General features: G+C 43.0%; 1 protein-coding gene across 1 annotated transcript in view; it reads right to left on the bottom strand.

The window, feature by feature from the left end:
* Nucleotides 1-20,441, bottom strand: part of LOC137425496 (protein diaphanous homolog 2) — a 525,447-nt gene that overhangs the window by 426,008 nt on the left and 78,998 nt on the right. The window contains exons 2-3 of the mRNA XM_068113997.2: nt 19,328-19,522; nt 18,552-18,656 (exon numbers count right to left, since the gene is read on the bottom strand). Of these exons, the coding sequence (XP_067970098.2) occupies nt 18,552-18,656; nt 19,328-19,522 (300 nt within the window). The remainder of the gene's footprint in view (nt 1-18,551; nt 18,657-19,327; nt 19,523-20,441) is intronic.

The following is a 20,441-nucleotide window of genomic DNA, read 5'->3' as shown; positions in this document are numbered from 1 at the left end:
TTCCTTCTGAAAGGCAGTGTTGCTTTCACACCTTGTCAAATAAATCGCAATTTTAAAGGTTGGAGATGCAAGATGTTTCCTTGAAAAATAAGCCGAAATATATAAATTATTACGAGCACACAGGGAGTGGATAAAAAAAATTGGAAATAACAACAGAATGTTGCTTGTAGTAGAGATTTGGGCCACAACATGCATTCAAGTACGGCATGGGCACAATGTGACATGGAGTCAACAGGGGTTTGGAACCATTATGCAGGAATGTGCGAACATTCTTGCACAAGGAAGTCCTCCAATTCACATCAGTTTAATGGAGACGGAAACCAAATGTTTTATGGGATCCATGGAAGATGGGTAACTTCAGTCTTCCTCAGGCTCCTCAAACCACCCGATGACATCAAGTGCCCTGTGGACTGGAGCTTTGTTGTCCTGAACTCCAGACAATGCTAACTGACTTCCTCTACTCTCGTAGCCAACGTGTAGCACTCAACAGTATCCTTTCATCTCTTCTCCCCGTCAAGGCTGGAGTGTCCCAAGGGATCCTGGTTTTTTCTGTTACATCCTGATTTGTTCAGTGTACTAGCTCTTACACTTCCAAGAGCCTATGTACACAAAAAAGACACCCTCCCAGCAGAGAAAAAATGTTGCATTATGGGATGCAGATGATCACTCAGGATGATAATGTATCATGCTGCATCAACTCAGCCTCCCAATGGAATGAGAGGACCTAGGCCATGCCAATAAAACATACCCAACACCATTATGGAAAATCCAGAACATTTTACTGTTGAATCGAGGCACTCGGGGCTGTAGAGCTACTCTGAAATGTCGTCGCATGTGCTGCACACGTCCATTTGTCGAGAACATGGTGAAGGATGACTCATCAGACCATATCCCATTTCTCCACTGCTTGGTATTCCATTGCCGATGCTCCTTGCACTACTCGACCCACAAACGGACATTGCCAGGGGTTATGAGCTGTTTGTGCATAACAACCCAGCTATGGTATTCCACCCTGTGAAGTTCCCTTCGTTCCGTTTCCGACGATGAAGGATGCTCACGACCCACAGTGAACTACGCACACAGTTGTCCGCCATTGCTATCCTGTTTCGCCTCGCATCACGCTTGTCAAGTATCCATCTACCCCACACACTGTTCCCCTTCAATGATGACATCTTTCCTTATTTTTCCAAAGCTGACATCAACAGGACCTCACGACACATTTCCAACGCCTTTGTTACTGGAGCACCTGCCAAACATGCACCAACAATTACACCTAATTCAAAGGTCTCCACTTGCGGTCATGCTGGCTCTTAATACTGGATTCAAGTCCCAGCCCACTTACACGACGAGAGGACTGCCGGGGAGAGGTTTGTTATTTCACGTGCCAGTCACGTATGAGTGGCGGCCCCAATATTTTACATGTATGTTGTAAGGCCCGTGTACCCTGGCGTTTCCATTTTTTGATGAGGATGGGTGATGTAATGGAATGACATTTGATGGACTGGGAGAGCCATTTTAACGACACAACAACCCCGTGGCAGTTGGGCAGTAAATTACATCATCTGGAATGGCAAATGCTTTGATGAAAAGTCTCCTTTCCATTGTGCCATACAGAAGAAATCTATTAGTCAGGTTACGTGGAAACGCAAGATATTGTTAATGATGCCGACAATGGTTGGTGATGATGAGCAAAGCGGTGAGAGGAGACAGGAAATCATAGACAGACAGACACTGATATATCATGTACAAATGGTTCAATCAATCAAGATTTTGTTACTTAGAGTGCAGTAAAACATCAAGAAGATTGTTGCTTACAGCAGAAGTAAAATTTTATTTGGGAATGCAATATGGAAATGATGGGCCAAATGGCCTCCCAAATTTCTTGTTGAAGGTCGTACAGGAACATGTGACCCCTCATTACACTCAGACTAAGTCCCATGGAAACGGTGGACCCTTTGCATGTTAACATATTGTTGTGGATATGAGAATTGTGTTTTTTTGATTGTGTAGTAAATGGTAAAATATCACCCTCCTTCCTCCAGTTGTGTATAAAGGTCAAACGGGCGTCCCTTAGTTAGGTCATATACAATCACGTTAGCCAATCATAGATTTCCTCCTTGTTGGTAGTTTATTTCCTTATTCTATGTAGGTTAAGGCTGTGTCTTCCATTAATTGACACTCCATTGCACCGAATCAAATAAGAATAGCTCCCCTTCAATAATTACATTTCCCAGCCCAAACTCCCTCTCTGGGTAAAGCAGCTTCACAAGCGTGGGGTGCACGCCCTCTCATTTCGCTGCAAATAGTGAATATGTGCTCCGTGCTCTGTTTGAACAGGAGGGGCGGGGTCGCCGGGAAGAGGCAAGCCCAGGGCGCGCCACGAGGGGCGGGGCTGTTCAGCCCCATGCCCAAATAAGGGAACAAGCCCGTAGCTCGCTACGAGGGGCGCGCCGTTCGGCGCCATGTCCAAATAAGGAGGCAAGCCCGTGGCATTGCCATATAAGGTCACAGAGCACGGGGGGAGGGCGGTACCGAAACCGACGAGGGCATGTCACACCCGCGCTTGAGGATGAGATATGCGTGCGAAGATCACGCAAGAGAGAGATGAGTGAGGGAGCCCCACGAGCAGTTCTGCAGAGGGAGTTCTGAAGTGAGAGTTCTGTGAAGGGAGTTGCTTGAAGGTTCATGAGAGTTGGACAAAGTAGGTACAAGGTCTGTGAGAAGGCACGAACGAGAGGCGTGATCTAGCAAGACTGAGAGAGAGAGAGGCGTGAGGGGGTGCCTGTATTGCGGCAATAGGCCGATACCCTCTAGGCCCTATTGCCGGTCGGTGAGACGCGAGGCTGTGTTTGCCGGGTTTTCGCCTCGACCCCAAAGCGTGGATAGGAGCGCGCGCTTGGAGCCGGACCTCGACGCCTACCATCTGCCTGGACCCTCCTCTGCCGTCCCAAACCATCCCTGCCTTTCCATCCTTTTGTGTACGTGAGTTTGTTCTGTGTGTCTTGTCCCTGGGAATAAGTTAAGCTTGTATAGTTAAGCTAGAAATTGCACTGTGTCCTTCTGGTCCGTCCCTCTTTCTGTCTTTATTTTCATATCCTTCCTTCTCCTTGGTTTCTTTGGTCTTGTAAATAGTAGAAATAAATCATATTTGTATTTCCTACCTTGGTTCTTCTTCTTCTTCTTTCCTTTACATCCGTGTTGTCCTTGTCTTTTCCCAATTGAATACCTGTGGCACGATTTGGCCAACGTTTCGGAATCGGGTTAGTGAATGCTAATGACTCGAACTTCGGGTTGCTAAAAAACCGCTCAGCAACTAGACCATCTAAAACCGGGGTTCGAGCGGGAGTCCCTCCCTTGCTTCACGGTCAGGAGTGGCACTCAGGTCCTTGGGACTTTTTGTAGACCAAATACCCTGGCTGCTCCCAACCGGAAGGAGCGTTGGGACCCCCAGGACTCACGTCGGTCAGTCGCGGACAAGGGGATTAATCCCCCCTTCTTAAGGGGGAAAGGCCGACGTAGAGATCCGTAACAATATCTATTCTGCATATGGAATATAAATATTTCAATGCAATTGGTTTTATTCCCGAAAGAGACATCACATTTGAACGAGGAAGCGTGGAGGTGCAAGGCGTGCTCCGATCCCCTTCCCATTCAGGAGGGTCCCCGACGTACGGAACATTTGGGGGAAATTGGCACAAGGAGTTGAAAATGTACATGGAACAAACATCGAAGGTGTGTGTGTGTGTGTGTGTGTGTGTGTGTGTGTGTGTGTGTGTGTGTGTGTGTGTGTGTGTGTGTGTGTGTGTGTGTGTGTGTGTCTTGGTGTGTCTTGGTGTGTCTTGGTGTGTCTTGGTGTGTCTTGGTGTGTCTTGGTGTGTCTTGGTGTGTCTTGGTGTGTGTGTCTTGGTGTGTATGCGCATGCGTACACTTTTGTGCAGAATTATTAGATACATTCACAAGCTATAATATATGGATATTATGAGCATCAACAATTTAATCAAAGCCTTCACACATGTTTTCTAATAACTTATGACAACGTTGACTGTTATTAATAGAGCTTATTTGGGTGAGAAGAAACCAAGCTTGTCATTTAATTAATAATCTAATTCAAATTGATCAGAATCTTTAAAAACTTGTGATCACAACAAATCAAAGAAAACAATACATGAGCAGCTAATTTGAAGTGTTTCAGTAGCTCATCCATCACATTTACCAATCATATCTAATTGATCGGTCATCGTCAGGTGTTCCTCTCTACACATTCATAAAGCCAACAGCCCGCTTTTCATACTGCACAATACAGATCGATCAGGATTAACTGTTAGCCAAAAGAAAAATGGCTAAAATGTCAAAAGAATATCACCATATAATTGTGTTTCTTCCTAAAGATGGAGCGCAATGGTGTGATATATCCGGAAAACAATCAACAAGTACAGAGAATCATCTTGAATTGACAAACCCAGGACTGGAAGAAGCAAAAGCTGTCCAAAAAGCATGAGCAATAAATTGAAGATAATATCCTGAAGTAATAGAAAGAAGACAAACGTTGCATTGACAACGGAACTGGCAGAAGGCTCAGGTGTCCTTGTACAAAGATCACTTTTGAAATCAGGACTTAAAGGATGTGCTGCAGTAAGAAAACCTCTATTAAGAAAAAGGAACAAGACAAAATGCATAAACAAGAAACTGTGCTTTGGACACAATAAACTGTGCTTTGGACACAATAAACTGTGCTTTGGACACAATATACTGTGCTTTGGACACAATAAACTGTGCTTTGGACACAATAAACTGTGCTTTGGACACAAGTGACTGTGCTTTGGACACAAGTGACTGTGCTTTGGACACAAGTGACTGTGCTTTGGACACAAGTGACTGTGCTTTGGACACAAGTGACTGTGCTTTGGACACAAGTGACTATGCTTTGGACACAAGTGACTGTGCTTTGGACACAAGAAACTGAGCTTTGGACACAAGAAACTGAGCTTTGGACACAAGAAACTGAGCTTTGGACACAAGAAACTGAGCTTTGGACACAAGAAACTGAGCTTTGGACACAAGAAACTGAGCTTTGGACACAAGAAACTGAGCTTTGGACACAAGAAACTGAGCTTTGGACACAAGAAACTGAGCTTTGGACACAAGAAACTGAGCTTTGGACACAAGAAACTGAGCTTTGGACACAAGAAACTGAGCTTTGGACACAAGAAACTGAGCTTTGGACACAAGAGACTGTGCTTTGGACACAAGAGACTGTGCTTTGGACACAAGAGACTGTGCTTTGAACACAAGAGACTGTGCTTTGGACACAAGAAACTGTGCTTTGGACACAATAAAATGTGATTTGGACAGAAGGAACTGTGCTTTGGACACAACAAACTGTGCTTTGGACACAATAAGCGGTGCTTTGGACACAAGTGACAGTGCTTTGGACACAAGTGACAGTGCTTTGGACACAAGTGACTGTGCTTTGGACACAAGTGACTGTGCTTTGGACACAAGTGACTGTGCTTTTGACACAAGTGACTGTGCTTTGGACACAAGTGACTGTGCTTTGGACACAAGTGACTGTGCTTTGGACACAAGTGACTGTGCTTTGGACACAAGTGACTGTGCTTTGGACACAAGTGACTGTGCTTTGGACACAAGTGACTGTGCTTTGGACACAAGTGACTGTGCTTTGGACACAAGTGACTGTGCTTTGGACACAAGTGACTGTGCTTTGGACACAAGTGACTGTGCTTTGGACACAAGTGACTGTGCTTTGGACACAAGTGACTGTGCTTTGGACACAAGTGACTGTGCTTTGGACACAAGTGACTGTGCTTTGGACACAAGTGACTGTGCTTTGGACACAAGTGACTGTGCTTTGGACACAAGTGACTGTGCTTTGGACACAAGTGACTGTGCTTTGGACACAAGTGACTGTGCTTTGGACACAAGTGACTGTGCTTTGGACACAAGTGACTGTGCTTTGGACACAAGTGACTGTGCTTTGGACACAAGTGACTGTGCTTTGGACACAAGAAACTGAGCTTTGGACACAAGAAACTGAGCTTTGGACACAAGAGACTGTGCTTTGGACACAATAGACTGTGCTTTGGACACAAGTGACTGCGCTTTGGACACAAGAGATTGTGCTTTGGACACAAGAGACTGTGCTTTGGACACAAGAGACTGTGCTTTGGACACAATAAAATGTGATTTGGACAGAAGAAACTGTGCTTTGGACAGAAGGAACTGTGCTTTGGACACAAGAAACTGTGCTTTGGACGCAAGAAACTGTGCTTTGGACGCAAGAAACTGTGCTTTGGACGCAAGAAACTGTGCTTTGGACGCAAGAAACTGTGCTTTGGACGCAAGAAACTGTGCTTTGGACGCAAGAAACTGTGCTTTGGACGCAAGAAACTGTGCTTTGGACGCAAGAAACTGTGCTTTGGACGCAAGAAACAGTGCTTTGGACGCAAGAAACAGTGCTTTGGACGCAAGAAACAGTGCTTTGGACGCAAGAAACAGTGCTTTGGACGCAAGAAACAGTGCTTTGGACGCAAGAAACAGTGCTTTGGATGCAAGAAACAGTGCTTTGGACACAAGAAACTGTGCTTTGGACACAAGAAACTGTGCTTTGGACACAAGAAACTGTGCTTTGGACACAATAAACTGTGCTTTAGACACAATAAACTGTGCTTTGGACACAATAAACTGTGCTTTGGACACAAGAAACTGTGCTTTGGACACAATAAACTGTGCTTTGGACACAAGAAACTGTGCTTTGGACACAAGAAACTGTGCTTTGGACACAAGAAACTGTGCTTTGGACACAAGAAACTGTGCAAATGGGGACTGTGCTTTGGACAGACGAGTCAAAGTTTCAGTTGGTTTGAACTAATCGAAGACAAAATGTGAGATGACAAAAAACTGACAATTATAAAAAGCCTCGCTTGAAGCCTCCAATAAAGCAAGGAGGAGGTTCAATTCAAGATTTTTCAAGGACAGACTTGGTTTGTCGGAGTATGCCAAGTCTACGATTGGCTTTGGAGGCAAGCTTTTCCATGTGGTTGGCCCAGGAAAGGTCATGGCCATTGTTGAGGCCTTAAAGATCAACAGACTAAACCTATTCCAATGGATAAGTGAGAGGTGGTTTGAGAGGTGGGCTCATTTGACGATCATTGTGTAGCAATAGCATGAGGTAGTAGCATTTCCAGGACTGAAGAACATGTTCCATATATCAGACCAGTGTCCAGTAATTTCCAAATCAACACAGACGCAAACTACTCCCTGCTTAGCAGAGGGATGAGGTTCTGTACGACACAATGTGGAGTCGTCAGCAAAAAGGAAGATAGGGTTTTCCAGAGCATCTAAGAGGTCATTGAAAAAGGTCAGTAGTATCAGTGAGCCCAAAACACGAGCATTGGGGAACTCCGACCTCCATTGGTGACATGCCAGTGATGAAACCAGGATCCTCGTGAGAAGGTTCCAGTGATGGCCGCACATCGACTGCATGAGTGGAGGAAGTCTAAAATCCAGGAATGCAGGCAGCCTTCTATGGCACAGGCTTTGAAGGGCTCAACAAGCAAAGCAAGATGTCAAAGTGTGATGAATGCCTAATACAGTACTTGTCCAAGTCGACAGTTATTACCTTGTTGGACATAAACGGTGTCCAACCATTGTTAGGGGAGTGTAAGACAAGGACGAATTGATTTGATTTTGGAGAAAGTCCGAATCCCGATCCGAATAAGATACTTTGTAAAATTTGAAGTGATTCTTCACCATTGAGTAATGGGGCCAAAACCTATATATCACAAGATATCTCAAAACGTTGTGGATGATTTATGACAAAACTTGGTGGTGAGTTGGTTAGGTGACAAGAACAACCAGATTAGACTTTTGTGCAGGTGCAGATGCAGATCCGACCTGTCGGTGGGATACAAAACGTAAACTGTTCAGCCTGGTGGAGGTTTGCTCTCTACCCAGTGCTGTTATCGTTTTTTGCAGGCAATTCTGAGTATAAATACCACAAATGACATAAATACAGTTGGCCAGAGTTCAATAAACTTTGTTTATAGGAAGCAACATTAAACAGGATAGCATAACAAAAACCTGCGTTACACATGAACGGTCAAATAGTCAATGTTCTAATATTCTTCGAGTCATCATTGAACTTCGAGTAATCATTTGAGAGCGATTAAATGAGTACAACGACTGTGGCAAAAACCACAATACCTTTGAATAAGGATAAAAGACAACCAACAAATTAAATGTTTGCTAACTTCCAAAATGAAGGTCAAGCAATTACTCTCCTCCAGCTACCAATGTCAGCGGAACATCCAAATTAAACAAGGAGAGAGGCCAATTATTACAAAAAGGATCGATTTGTTTACTCTCAGGTTCATGGATTTCTCATCTTCCTGAGAAGGCCAGAATGAAAGGGGAGCTACCGCTGGGTTGTTCTAAATTGCCAAACATTTATCATGCAAACCCATGTAACATTTGAATGCAATTATTTTGTTCCACCTGTGTGAACAAAGCATGAGATGCAAACAATTCTAACGAGTTCATTTCTGCTATTTCATAGCGACCGTTGTGAAACTGAGCCTTCTTGTAAAGGAAAATATCATCAAAAAATCACAGCTCACACCACATTCCGGTCGAACCAATTCCGACTTGGACGTAGTGCGAAAATGCTCAAGAAATGTCAGGATAAAGGTGAGTTTGGAAATTTTATACCATTAGGGTTAATATATTAGGTGTTGGAAATAAAGCCATAAAATGGCATCACAACTTTTTATGTGTCTCCATGGTTATTGTCTGCTACAATTTAATAGGCCCCAAACCCATCCTGAGGGCAGAGTTGCACTTTACATCACGAACTACATTTCTCACTGTCCTTGTACTGATCTTGCACCTCCCGACGCCAGGAGAATCTTTGGTTGCAACTTCCCCTCCGCACCCACTTCTTGTTTGTCTGTGTTATGCCATCCTCCAAACAGTGACGACTCCATTTACATCTCTCTCAGACAACAAGAAGGACCAACTAACTTTAAACCACTCATCTCAACTCTCTCTTCCTCAAATGTGGCGATTTCAATTGTCACCATGCAACTCGGCTGGATGTGGGTACCTCTCTCACCAGCAATGACACTTCAGCAAAGGACGCCTGTGACTCCATGGGACTGACTCAATCTGGAAACCTTACCACTTGGATTTCTCCAAATAGCAAATCCTCCCTTTTGCACTTGTTGATGACATACTTCTCTGCCAATGTCTCAAGCTCTATCTCAGCTTCCATTCATTCGTCTGATCATGTGCTTGTGAAAGTCAACATCTCTCTGGCTGTTCTCGGAAAGCCTCGTAAGTGCCAGCGAGTCTGGCCGTTCACTCAGGCAGACTGGCAGGGACTGCAAGCAGCCATCTCACACCAGGACTGGTCTCGTATATCTACTACCCCTGATATTACCTCAGCCTGGAAACACCTTCCTTCTTCACAGATCCTTCAGATCACATTTTCAATTACCCTTCCGTTATTCATGCCCATGGTACACTGAACCCTGTGGTGAGGCAGTTGCTGTGAAACAACTTGCCTTCTCTTCCTGGAAAGCAAATCCGACTGAAGGCAATATCACATTGTTCCACAAACCTGCAACCAGTGTGTCCATTCTCAGGAGAGCAACAAAACAACACCTAGCCAACATCAATATGAATTTTCGAACTTGTCTCCCTCATATAAAACTGGGTGGCATCTCGTTAAGTCTGTTTCTGGAGTATGCTTCCACTCTTTCCCTTTCCTCACTTCTACTGGCAATGAAGCCGACTCTCCTCTTGAAAAGGCCGAATGCCACAATTCCAGAGGAGACTGCTCAAAGGTAAGTATGCTAGCTATGCACCATACTTTCACACTATGGAAGCTATTATCTTCTGAGAAGATATTCTGATTGGAGTAAATAATGAAGCTGGATAGGCGAGTTCGACCACTAAATGCATCTAGTTATTATATTTAATGGGCAACATTTGTTTGTAGCCAGGCCAGGTCCGGAATGCAAATATCCACCTGATACAGGTAATATGTAGCCTATACAGTACTGCCTGCCTCTGCTGCCAATGAGATTGAGGCCTCAGGCAGTAGTAGTAGTACCGCTTCCTCCCAGTAGACCCTTGCCTTTCTCATAAACCTCTCTTTTTCTATTCATTTTACCAACATTGGTGGTCTTTCTTCTAATCTGTCCTCTGTTGAACACCGTTTAGTTAGTGCATCTCCTAATATATTACTTCTCTGAGGCCAGCCATCAAATGTTGTTCTCGTTAATTCCTTTCACATTTCCAACTACAGTATAACCTTCACTCATGATTCGCTTCAAGGGGGAGTCTGTGCTGCTTATTCCAACATCAGCACACCTGGTATATGCCTTGTGGACCTTGAATCTCCAAACCATGACATCATCTGGCTTAAGATACGTCTCCCAACTATCACTGTTTTTCTCTGTTTCACAAACTGCTCTCTTTGCTCTCCAAATTAAACAAATTTATTTGACTAACTAAATTCCTGCCATGAGGCAGTGACATCCTCTCACCCTCAAGCTGAAGTCCTCTATTCAGGAGACTTCAATGTGCACCACAGGGAGTGGTTGAAATCTTCCCACATAAATGTTGGGTGAGAGGGTGATGGGAAGTTTGGGGGGTAGAAAGTTGAAGCTCTTACATTTTCCATTCTTTTTGATTAGGAGCAAATTAGCAACTACCCTACCCATAATCCTGATTGTCTGAAGCACACCCCCAATACATTGGACATGTTTTTCACGTCCAATCCGTTGCGTTATTGCTACACAATTTCACCCACAATCGGTTCTCTGATTACACTCTTGTATCCCCTCCTCTTCTCTTCTCTTGTATCTTGTATCCCCTTCCTTCTTCTCTTTCCCTGGTGTTGGCTTAGCGGTTAGGGTGCCGGCTTGGGATCCGAGGATCCTGGGTTCGAATCCCGGTCGATCGCTGAATTAACGCCAGGGGGGTTGACTCAGCTTGTCACCCTTCCGAGGTCGGCAAATTGAGTACCAACTTGCTGGGATGAATGATCACGGTGTGTACCCTGATTTAGAATAGGTACACCGTATCCCTACGCATCGTAAGAGCGTGACCAAGGGTTGGCGTCAGGAAGGGCATCCGGCCATAAAAACATTGCCTCAAACAGGGAACCATGATTGTCATGGGGCCCGCAAGGCTAACCCCCGCTCTAGTTGGGAAAATGGCCATAAAACGATCATTCATTCATTCATTCATTCATCCCCTTCTCTTTCAAGACCATCTCTTCTTATAATTCCTGGTTCAAACATTCTGCTCTGTGGTCATTCCTGCAAGGGATGAGGCATATCGGACCTGGAAAAAGTCTTCTTCCTCTGACTAACGTTCAGCCTTCATCTCCACTCAAAATCATTGTAAATATGATATTCATAAGTCGAAGCATTCCTTTATCTAAAGGTAGTGTGACAACCTCTCATGTTCTTTCGAAAGTAGGTCTTCCTGGTCTTTAGCTCAAAGTATCTCCAACAATTTCTGGCACACTGCCTTCCCTTCGCTTTTCCGTACCGATACTATTGCTATCTCTCCGAATGACAAAGCAACTCTTTTAGGTTTTCTTTTCTACTCTAATTCCACTTTGGATGACTTGAAATCCCAACACCTCCTATTGCACCCTTTCCCAATACTATGCCTCTCCCTATAATCTATTTTCTATATCAGTCAAATCTATATCAGTCAAAAAAGTACTTCTCTCTCCAGACACAGTCGTGGCCAAAAATATTGTCGCCCTTGCACTTTTTTCAAATAATACACCATTACTTCCAGAAAATTGTTGAAATTAAAAATATATTTTGGTAGCCACATATGTATTTCTTTGGTTTGCAGTGGAACAAAAAAAAGAAGCTGAAAGAATTACTAAATCTTAGCTTATTCGACACAGAAATCCAAAAATGGCCCGGACAATATTATTGGTACCTTTTAGAAGTTGTTAGAAATAATTAGATTTCAAGCAGGTGATTCACCTTTAATTTGGAATTGAACTCACCTGTGGTGAGCTGTATGTGCCTGCAATATAAAAATCACTAATTCAACCAGTTTGAACAGAGAAAAGGAGTCATTCTGATGTTTTGTCACTGTGTGTACCTCAATAAGCATGGCGAAAAGAAAGAAAACCAGAGAATTGTCTGAATAGGTCAGATACAAGATTGTAGCCAAGCATGGACAATCTCAAGGCTACAAGTCCATCTCCAGAGGTCTTGATGTTGTGTCCACCGTACGCAATGTTATCAGGAAGTTTAAGGCCCATGGCAATGTAGCCCACCTCCCTGAATGAAAAGAGAACACTTGATCGAAGATTGCAGTGGAGGATTGTTTGAATGGTGGAGAAAGCACCTCGATCAACTTCCAAACAGATTCAAGCTGACCTTCAGACACAAGGTACGACAGTTTCACCTCGCACCATCAATCACCAACTCAATGAAAGGGGGTTCTTTAATAGGAGACCCAGGAGGACCCCACTGCTGAGAGAGACATAAGAAAGCCTGACTAGAGTTGGCCAAAACACACCTGAACAAGCCAAAATCCATCTGGGAGAATGTCCTGTGGACAGATGAGATCAAATCAGAGCTTTTTGGGAAAGCACATCATCTCTATGTTTACAGAAAACAAAATGAAGCCTTCAAAGAAAAGAACACCTTCCCTGCAGTCAAACATGGAGGTTCAGTGATGCGTTGGGGTTTCTGTGCTGCCTCTAGCACTGGGTGCCTTGGATGTGTGCATGGCATCATGAAATCAGGAGATTACCAAGGCATTTTGGAGCGCAATGTTCAACCTAGTGTCAGAAAGCTGGGTCTCCATCAAAGGTCATGGGTCTTGCAGCAGGACAATGACCCCAAACACAGTTCAAAAAGTACCCAGGAAGGGTTCAAGACAAAACGCTGGATTGTACTGAAGTGACCAGAAATGAGTCCAGATCTAAATCCCATTGAACACCTGTGGGGAGATCTGAAAACAGTTGGGAGAAGGCACCTTTCAAATCTGGGAGAACTGGAGCAGTTTGCACAAGAAGAGTGGGCCAAACCACCAGTAGAGAGGTGTAGGAAGCTCATTCATGGCTATAGGAAGTGCTTGGCTGCAGTTATTTTGTCCAAAGACTGTGTGTGCTACCAAATATGAAGTCGAGGGTGTCAATAATTTTGTCAATGCCATTTCTTTTTATTTTCTGATTTAAAGGATTTATTCAGTTCTAAATCAAAAACAAAGTTTCTGTAATATTAACAATGAAATAAAGAATTGTGGAGACCAAATACTTTTGTCAATTTCAACTTCTTTTTAGAGAAAATTCATTTTTTTAAATATTTGAGCTTTTTTTTTTAAGTGCAAGGGTGCGAATGTTTTTGGCCACGACTGTAAGCAAAGCATATAGACTTGATGGCATTACTCCATGTATGTTGAAGGAGTGCGTTTTCAGAACTTGAACCTGTGCTTGTTTGTTACCTCTGCCACCGAAGGTGGATGGGGGTTATGCTTTCACCCCTGTCTGTTTGTCTGTATGTTCGTTTGTGAACAAGATATCTCAAAAAGTTGAGGACGGATTCAAACGAAATTTGGCAGGGATCCAAGTCAAAGACCGGATCTAAATCCCATCGAGATGCTGTGGGGGGATTTGAAACGAGCTGTGCATGCAAGAAACCCTCAAACATCGCACACCTGAAAGAATTCTGCATGGAGGAGTGGGCAAAAATTTCTCCCAGTCGATGTCAGAGACTGGTAGGCAGTTATAAGAAACGCTTACTTGAGGTCGTTTCTGCCAAAGGGGGCAATACCACCTATTAGAGCCAAGGGTGTACTTACTTTTTCCACCTGCGTAATTTGCATTTATGTTTATTTAAATTATACAATGGACTACAAAATGTAAATGTTTCATGATATTTGTTATATTATATCACCTTTATCTATCAATATTGTTGAAATGAAGATCAAATAGCTGTATCTTGAAATATGTTGAAAAAGTCAAAACTTTACATGGGGTGTACTTACTTTTTCACGTGACTGTGGATTTAGACAGAATTTCTCATTGGGGAAAATGTAATCAAGTTAAGTTTAATGCTTCTAAAATTAAATTTTTTCCCCATTTCTCTGTCTAAAACTCTTCTCAACTTTTCCATCTCCTTTGAAGGCTCCACAATTTTACCACTCAATACAGTAAACATGATGTTACTGTAACATCAAATCTATCTTGGAAACCTCACATTGTACAAATAGCTAAGTCTGCCACATCTCTCTCTCCATCTCTCTCTCCATCTCTCTCTCCATCTCTCTCTCCATCTCTCTCTCCATCTCTCTCTCCATCTCTCTCTCCATCTCTCTCTCCATCTCTCTCTCCATCTCTCTCTCCATCTCTCTCTCCATCTCCCCCTCCATCTCTCTCTCTCTCTCTCCATCTCCCCCTCCATCTCTCTCTCCATCTCCCCCTCCATCTCTCTCTCCATCTCTCTCTCTCTCCATCTCTCTCTCTATCTCTCTCCACCTCTCTCCACCTCTCTCCACCTCTCTCCACCTCTCTCCACCTCTCTCCACCTCTCTCCACCTCTCTCCACCTCTCTCCGCCTCTCTCCACCTCACACACACACACACCTCTCTCTCTCTCTCTCTCCCTATCTCTACACATCCCTCTCTCTCCACATCCCTCTCTCTCCACCTATCTCCACCTCTCCCCCCTCTCACACACACACACCTCTCTCTCTCTCTCTCTCTCTCTCTCTCTCTATCTCTCCACATCCCTCTCTCTCCACATCCCTCTCTCTCAACCTATCCCCACCTCTCCCACACACACACACACATCTCTCTCTCCACATCCCTCTCTCTCCACATCCCTCTCTCTCCACATCCCTCTCTCTCCACATCCCTCTCTCTCCACATCCCTCTCTCTCCACATCCCTCTCTCTCTCCACCTCTCTCCACCTCTCTCCACCTCTCTCCACCTCTCTCACCTCTCTCACCTCTCTCCACCTCTCTCCACCTCTCTCCACCTCTCCCCACCTCTCCCCCCTCACACACACACACACCTCTCTCTCTCTCTATTTCTCCACATCCCTCTCTCTCCACATCCCTCTCTCTCTCTCTCCACATCCCTCTCTCACTCACTCTGCCTCTCCCCCTCTCTCTCCGTCAATGGCGATAGACGTTCGCTGAATGTAAACAGGCAATAAATAGGTCAACATCCACTTCATTACAAAAAGTACTGAGACAGGAAGGAAGCATGCAGGGTTATATAAATCACAAGTGTTAATTTAATTTTAAGAGGGTGTCACTGTCAATAACATTTTGTACTACAAGTTGGAAGATATCAAGGAAAGTATTACTGCACATTCCTCTTTCAGAGCAAGTGCAAGCCTCAAATGGCATTCCATGAAGATGCCCGAGAGTGATTCAAATTTGTTTGACTTGGGGGGGGTCCTGCCTTACCCCTGCAAATTTTCAAACTTCCTATCCTTGATTCAATTCTGAATAGATACAACAATATTGCAAGGTGAAGTCATGCTGGTAGATGATAAAGCCCTCACGGACAATTGCAAACCAGGATAATCTTACCGAACATGTCATAATATGATACCTTGATGAAGCACATGCTGCTTTGAATTGTGGGAAAATTTGCACTGCATGCAGGAGCATTAATGCAAGTATGATTGTGTTGTTCCAACACTTTCGATGAAATAATGTACATCACTTTTCCACTTTGTAGACAAAAGGCCATTCTGAAATAGGCTTTTGCCCAATTTCCACAAATTTTGAGATCACTTACTCTGACTCGATGCCATTTAACCTTTCCTAAAGCCCATTATACTAAAAGCACCATTTGCTTTCTTATCTCGTCATTACAAACATCCACATGCCATCATCTCCCCTACCCCTCCTTCACTTGACGCCACCCTCCTCTCTACTCCCCTTCCACTGATTTCCACGTTCTTCAAAGGTTCTGGAAAACTTCATAAAATCCATAAAAGTGTACAATGTAAATAAATAAGCTGGTATGAAGGAATAGAGTGTGCAAGCAAAAATTGTTAAACAAAACACACCTTTTGTTCAAGTTCAACAACAAAAAAACACCACCAAAACTGATCAATGTCAGGTGATGAAAACTATTACTTATCAGGTGACTTGAAGACCTTTCCTGGCCAAACGTGATCATCAGGTAATTTGAACACTATTACTCGTCAGGTAATTTGAACACTATAAGTGGCCAAATATTGAACATTTGTTGTCCTCAAAATACTTGGGAAATTTGCAGGCACCACCATTTGAAAAACAGCTCATCTATTGTACTCATGTGTATGCTCATGTGGCATTAATAACTTATTTTATTCAGTGGTAAAAGCAATATAAAAAACAGACATGTTGCCAAGTCAGTCGCAGAGCACGATAAATAATTCAGCAACATGCTGGCAATGGGCACTCAGTTGGGATAAAATATAAATCTGCTTTGAGATGATATTATGCTTTGAGCAAAGGACAGGCCAGATAGGCAATGATGAATGGTCATACTATGCTTTAGGTGTTTTGCATTGCCCGTCGTTTTAAAATCTTGGCTTTTTGGTCATAACCACGCAAGCTGCAAATGCTGACTGACGTTAAAAAAAAAAGTCCTTTTTATGCATTCAAGAAGCATTGCGAAGCATATGTGCAAAGCAATTTGAGTATGCGAAGGCGTTTGTTTTTTATATGGATTCAAAGAACATGGCTATTACGCAGTTGTTGAAATTTGTAGCAAGAACATGCAAAAGTACAGGCAAATGGCTCCATTGACAAAAAGGGTCAGCCGTATACGGCATGAAAATACATCATCTCATCATCTCATTATGTGCTTTCATCTTATGCCTCCGCCAATTAAGCTGCCACATCATCCTGAATGCACCTTGTGACAATTTAGGATGTACGACTGTTATAAAACAGGGTCTTTTGGCAGCCAAATAAATGTTGTCAATGAGGAATGCATAATAATTAAGCATTTTCTAATTCCATTTTCAGTCTTACAAAGCTAAACAAGAAAGAGCAATCAGAGATTGCAGACCCTCGCCAGGACGTGTATGTGTGGTGTATTCAGTTTATTAGCTGTGTATTTGTTTGGTTTATTGACAATGTAGATTTATGTTCAATCCAATATGGCTGCCAAAACACGTGACCAATGATGTCATCAATTTGATTCTCCCACATCATTTTTGTGTAGGTCATGCTCAAGAAATTTCAAATTGATCGGATCAAGCGTTCTACTTGTCTAACTATGACATCATAATGAAGGCACTGGTGACATCGTCATGAATACATGTTGTTCCCCATGGGGACTAGTTGACAATGAGACATGTTCCAATTTTTTCCATGGAGGGGTTTCGGAGATATAGAGGTGCAAATCTTTTCTGTTTTTCCAAGATGGCGCCCACACCACGTGACCTATGACATCATAATTATCACAAAAACTCTACAGGAGGAATCTCCTGTAGATTCTCCATTTTATTGAATCTCCAGAAAAACTCTACAAAATTCACCATATGAGGGTGAGGTTTCACCCTCATATGGTGAAAATTTCTTGGCAATCGGACCAATGGTTGCAGAGAAAAGCATACTCATTCTGTGCGGAGAAACAGACAGAAACAAACAGGTGGAACCCCCCCCCCCCCCCCCCCAATAATAGAATCTATATCTCGGCTCAGACTCATTATGTTCAAGCAATATTTGAATTACTCAGCTGCATGAGCTTTGAGAATGAATGCTCTTCCAAAGTCAAATATATGTCAGCTATTTATTCCATTCTTGATTTGTAATGTACTGCTAAAGTGTGTCGTTGCGTATTCATACTTAGTACGCCTGAGCGCACTTGGCATGTCAAGTTTTGGCACTTGATTGGCTCAGGTTATGTGTGCAATCAGAATTTTTCCACACTCATTTTTTTTTTTGCATGGAATAAAAATGCATTCATGTAAAATTGAGAAATCATCCCAGTATACGGGATTTAAACCTGGGATCGAACAATTTGAAGACATCATCGGATGAGAACGCCGGAGAGGGTAACGCAAGTTTGTGTGACAATCGCAAGGAGATGTCTTTAACTTTCGATTCGGTAAGACCCAAAGCACCACCTAGCGGTGGCACATTTGGTTTGCGTTGCATAATAATGTCGGAAAGTATCACATTGTGTAGCAGTAAATCAGGACGGAGCTTATGCATCACGTAGCTTGGGAAGGCAGGTCAGGTGCATGCAGAGCAAGAGGCAATGGATTGCTCCCTCTGCTGGTACTCTTACAACAATGGTGAACCTAACAAGCCTCAGTTACTTATTAGGTTCAGAAAAATAGAAGGTGGTTATATAATGAGGCGAAACAGAGTAGAAAGTGAATATTTATTTGGAGCAAGATTCAATATTTCTTTAGAGTAATATTTCTACCTTGCTCATCCATGAGCCTCGCTCCTGTATATAAAAGTTAACACAAAAAGATACGGATTAATTAATTGCAGTGTGAATGTGACTTTTGTGAGATCCATACCGCCTTGGAGGAGGTCACAATGTACTGCATCACCATTTCTTGCTTCATTCGCATGTCCTTGCCTCGCAATGGTTTCTTGTTGGCTTCAGAAAGGTTCATATCCTCCTGTGGAAAAGTAAGAGGATGCAATGCATCACAGGTGGCCGTTTGACCGATACAAGGACAAAATATTCCAACACTCCCAAACATAAAATTGCAAAACCATGCACATCCTAAATTGTTCCCCTTTTTGTGACGCTGACCCATGGAACTCTGCTAAGGTGTGGCGACTGGATTTCTGAGTGGCAGTTGTACAACAACGGTGATGACACTGTGATAGCAGCTCCGAGTGCAATCCCTCCTGACCGGATGATAAATGGGAAGCATTTGAAGTGACACGCATACGAGTGGCAAATGGACTATCCTGTCTTGTGCAGTGAAACACACAAGCTAGCAGATCACTAGATGCCACAAACCACAACATATTGGTGACAAAATGACAGAAACGGCTTCAAGTTAATTATCTCACATCCCCAAAGGCCAACATCCAATGAATGATCCTGCTCCACATGGAGAAACTACACAGATACTAGCGAAGCAATGAAAGTATCATTTTATGGATTGGCTTTAACGTCGACCTCTCTTGAGGTCAATTTATCGTCGAGAAGAGCTGAAATCATGTGAGGTTGCCAGGTCGACCATCAAATATGTAAGTAACCTTTTCAAGCTAAATCTTACCTGTGTGCTTAATGCTCTGCCTTATTTTCACTAAGTCTATGTGGCAAGAACATACATACCAACATCTTTTCAAATAGGTTGTTGATGTCCTCAGGTGTAAGGTCATCGTGTGTAAATGGAAGTTGCGATGTTGACATAATGGGTTGCTCATGACTGCTGGGAAAAGATCGGTGTGAAGGAAAGCTGTGCCTGTCTTTTTCCTTCTCTTTCTCTTTCTTTCCAGTGGTGATGCGAATACTTGTAAACCGGTCCAGCTGTAAAATAAAAGCATGTGGTGAAGAAGTTTGGTAAATAAAAAGTATATTAATTTTCACTCCTCTTTGCAATAAGTTATGGATATGCTATGTTGGGATAAGTCTCTACCAACTTTGAACACCTTGATTGGGCAATATTTGCCCCTTCTTCTGTACAAAACTGTTCAAGCTCAGTCAGGTTCCATGGGGAGTAATGATGGACAGCAATCTTCAAATAATGCCACAGATTTTCGATTGGATTTAGGTCTGGGCTCTGACTGGCCCACTCAAGGACATTTATCTTTTTGAGTATATATATATATATATATATATATATATATATATATATATATATATATATATATATATATATACACACATATATATATATATACATATATATATACATATATATATATATACACACAACAACAACAGGCATTTGAAGGCCATTTTCCCTGCAAGAGCGGGGGTTAGCCTTGCGGTCCCCATGACAATTTTCTCCATTTTGCCCTATTTTCTGCATCTCTCCTTGATTTTCTGCATTTCTACCTTGCTCATCCATGAGCCTCGCTCCTGTATATAAAAATTAACACAAAAAGATTCGGATTAATTAATTGCAGTGTGAATTTTCTGCATTTTCTGCAGAAACCCCCTTGCCCGCATTTCTTCTTCCTCCATCTTTAGCCAAGTCTTTCTCGGTCTTCCCAGTCCTCTACTTCCTTCTACATTCATTTCCATCACTCTTCTCAACCAGTCACTTTCATCCTTCCTCAACACATGACCAAACCATCTCAACCTGGTCCTCTTCACAGCATCAATCACAGGCTCTATTCCCATCATCTTTCGCAATTCATTCATTCATTCATTCTCTCAACGATACTCCGCACATCCACCGAACCATTCGCATTTCCACCCTTTCCAGCCTTCATTGCTGCTC

This window comes from Myxine glutinosa, chromosome 4 (assembly GCF_964187855.1).
Source record: "Myxine glutinosa chromosome 4, kmMyxGlut1.1, whole genome shotgun sequence".
In the NCBI taxonomy this organism is placed as follows: Eukaryota; Metazoa; Chordata; class Myxini; order Myxiniformes; family Myxinidae; genus Myxine; species Myxine glutinosa.
Note: the sequence above shows the minus strand (reverse complement) of the source record. Positions and strands in the feature narration are given on the sequence as shown.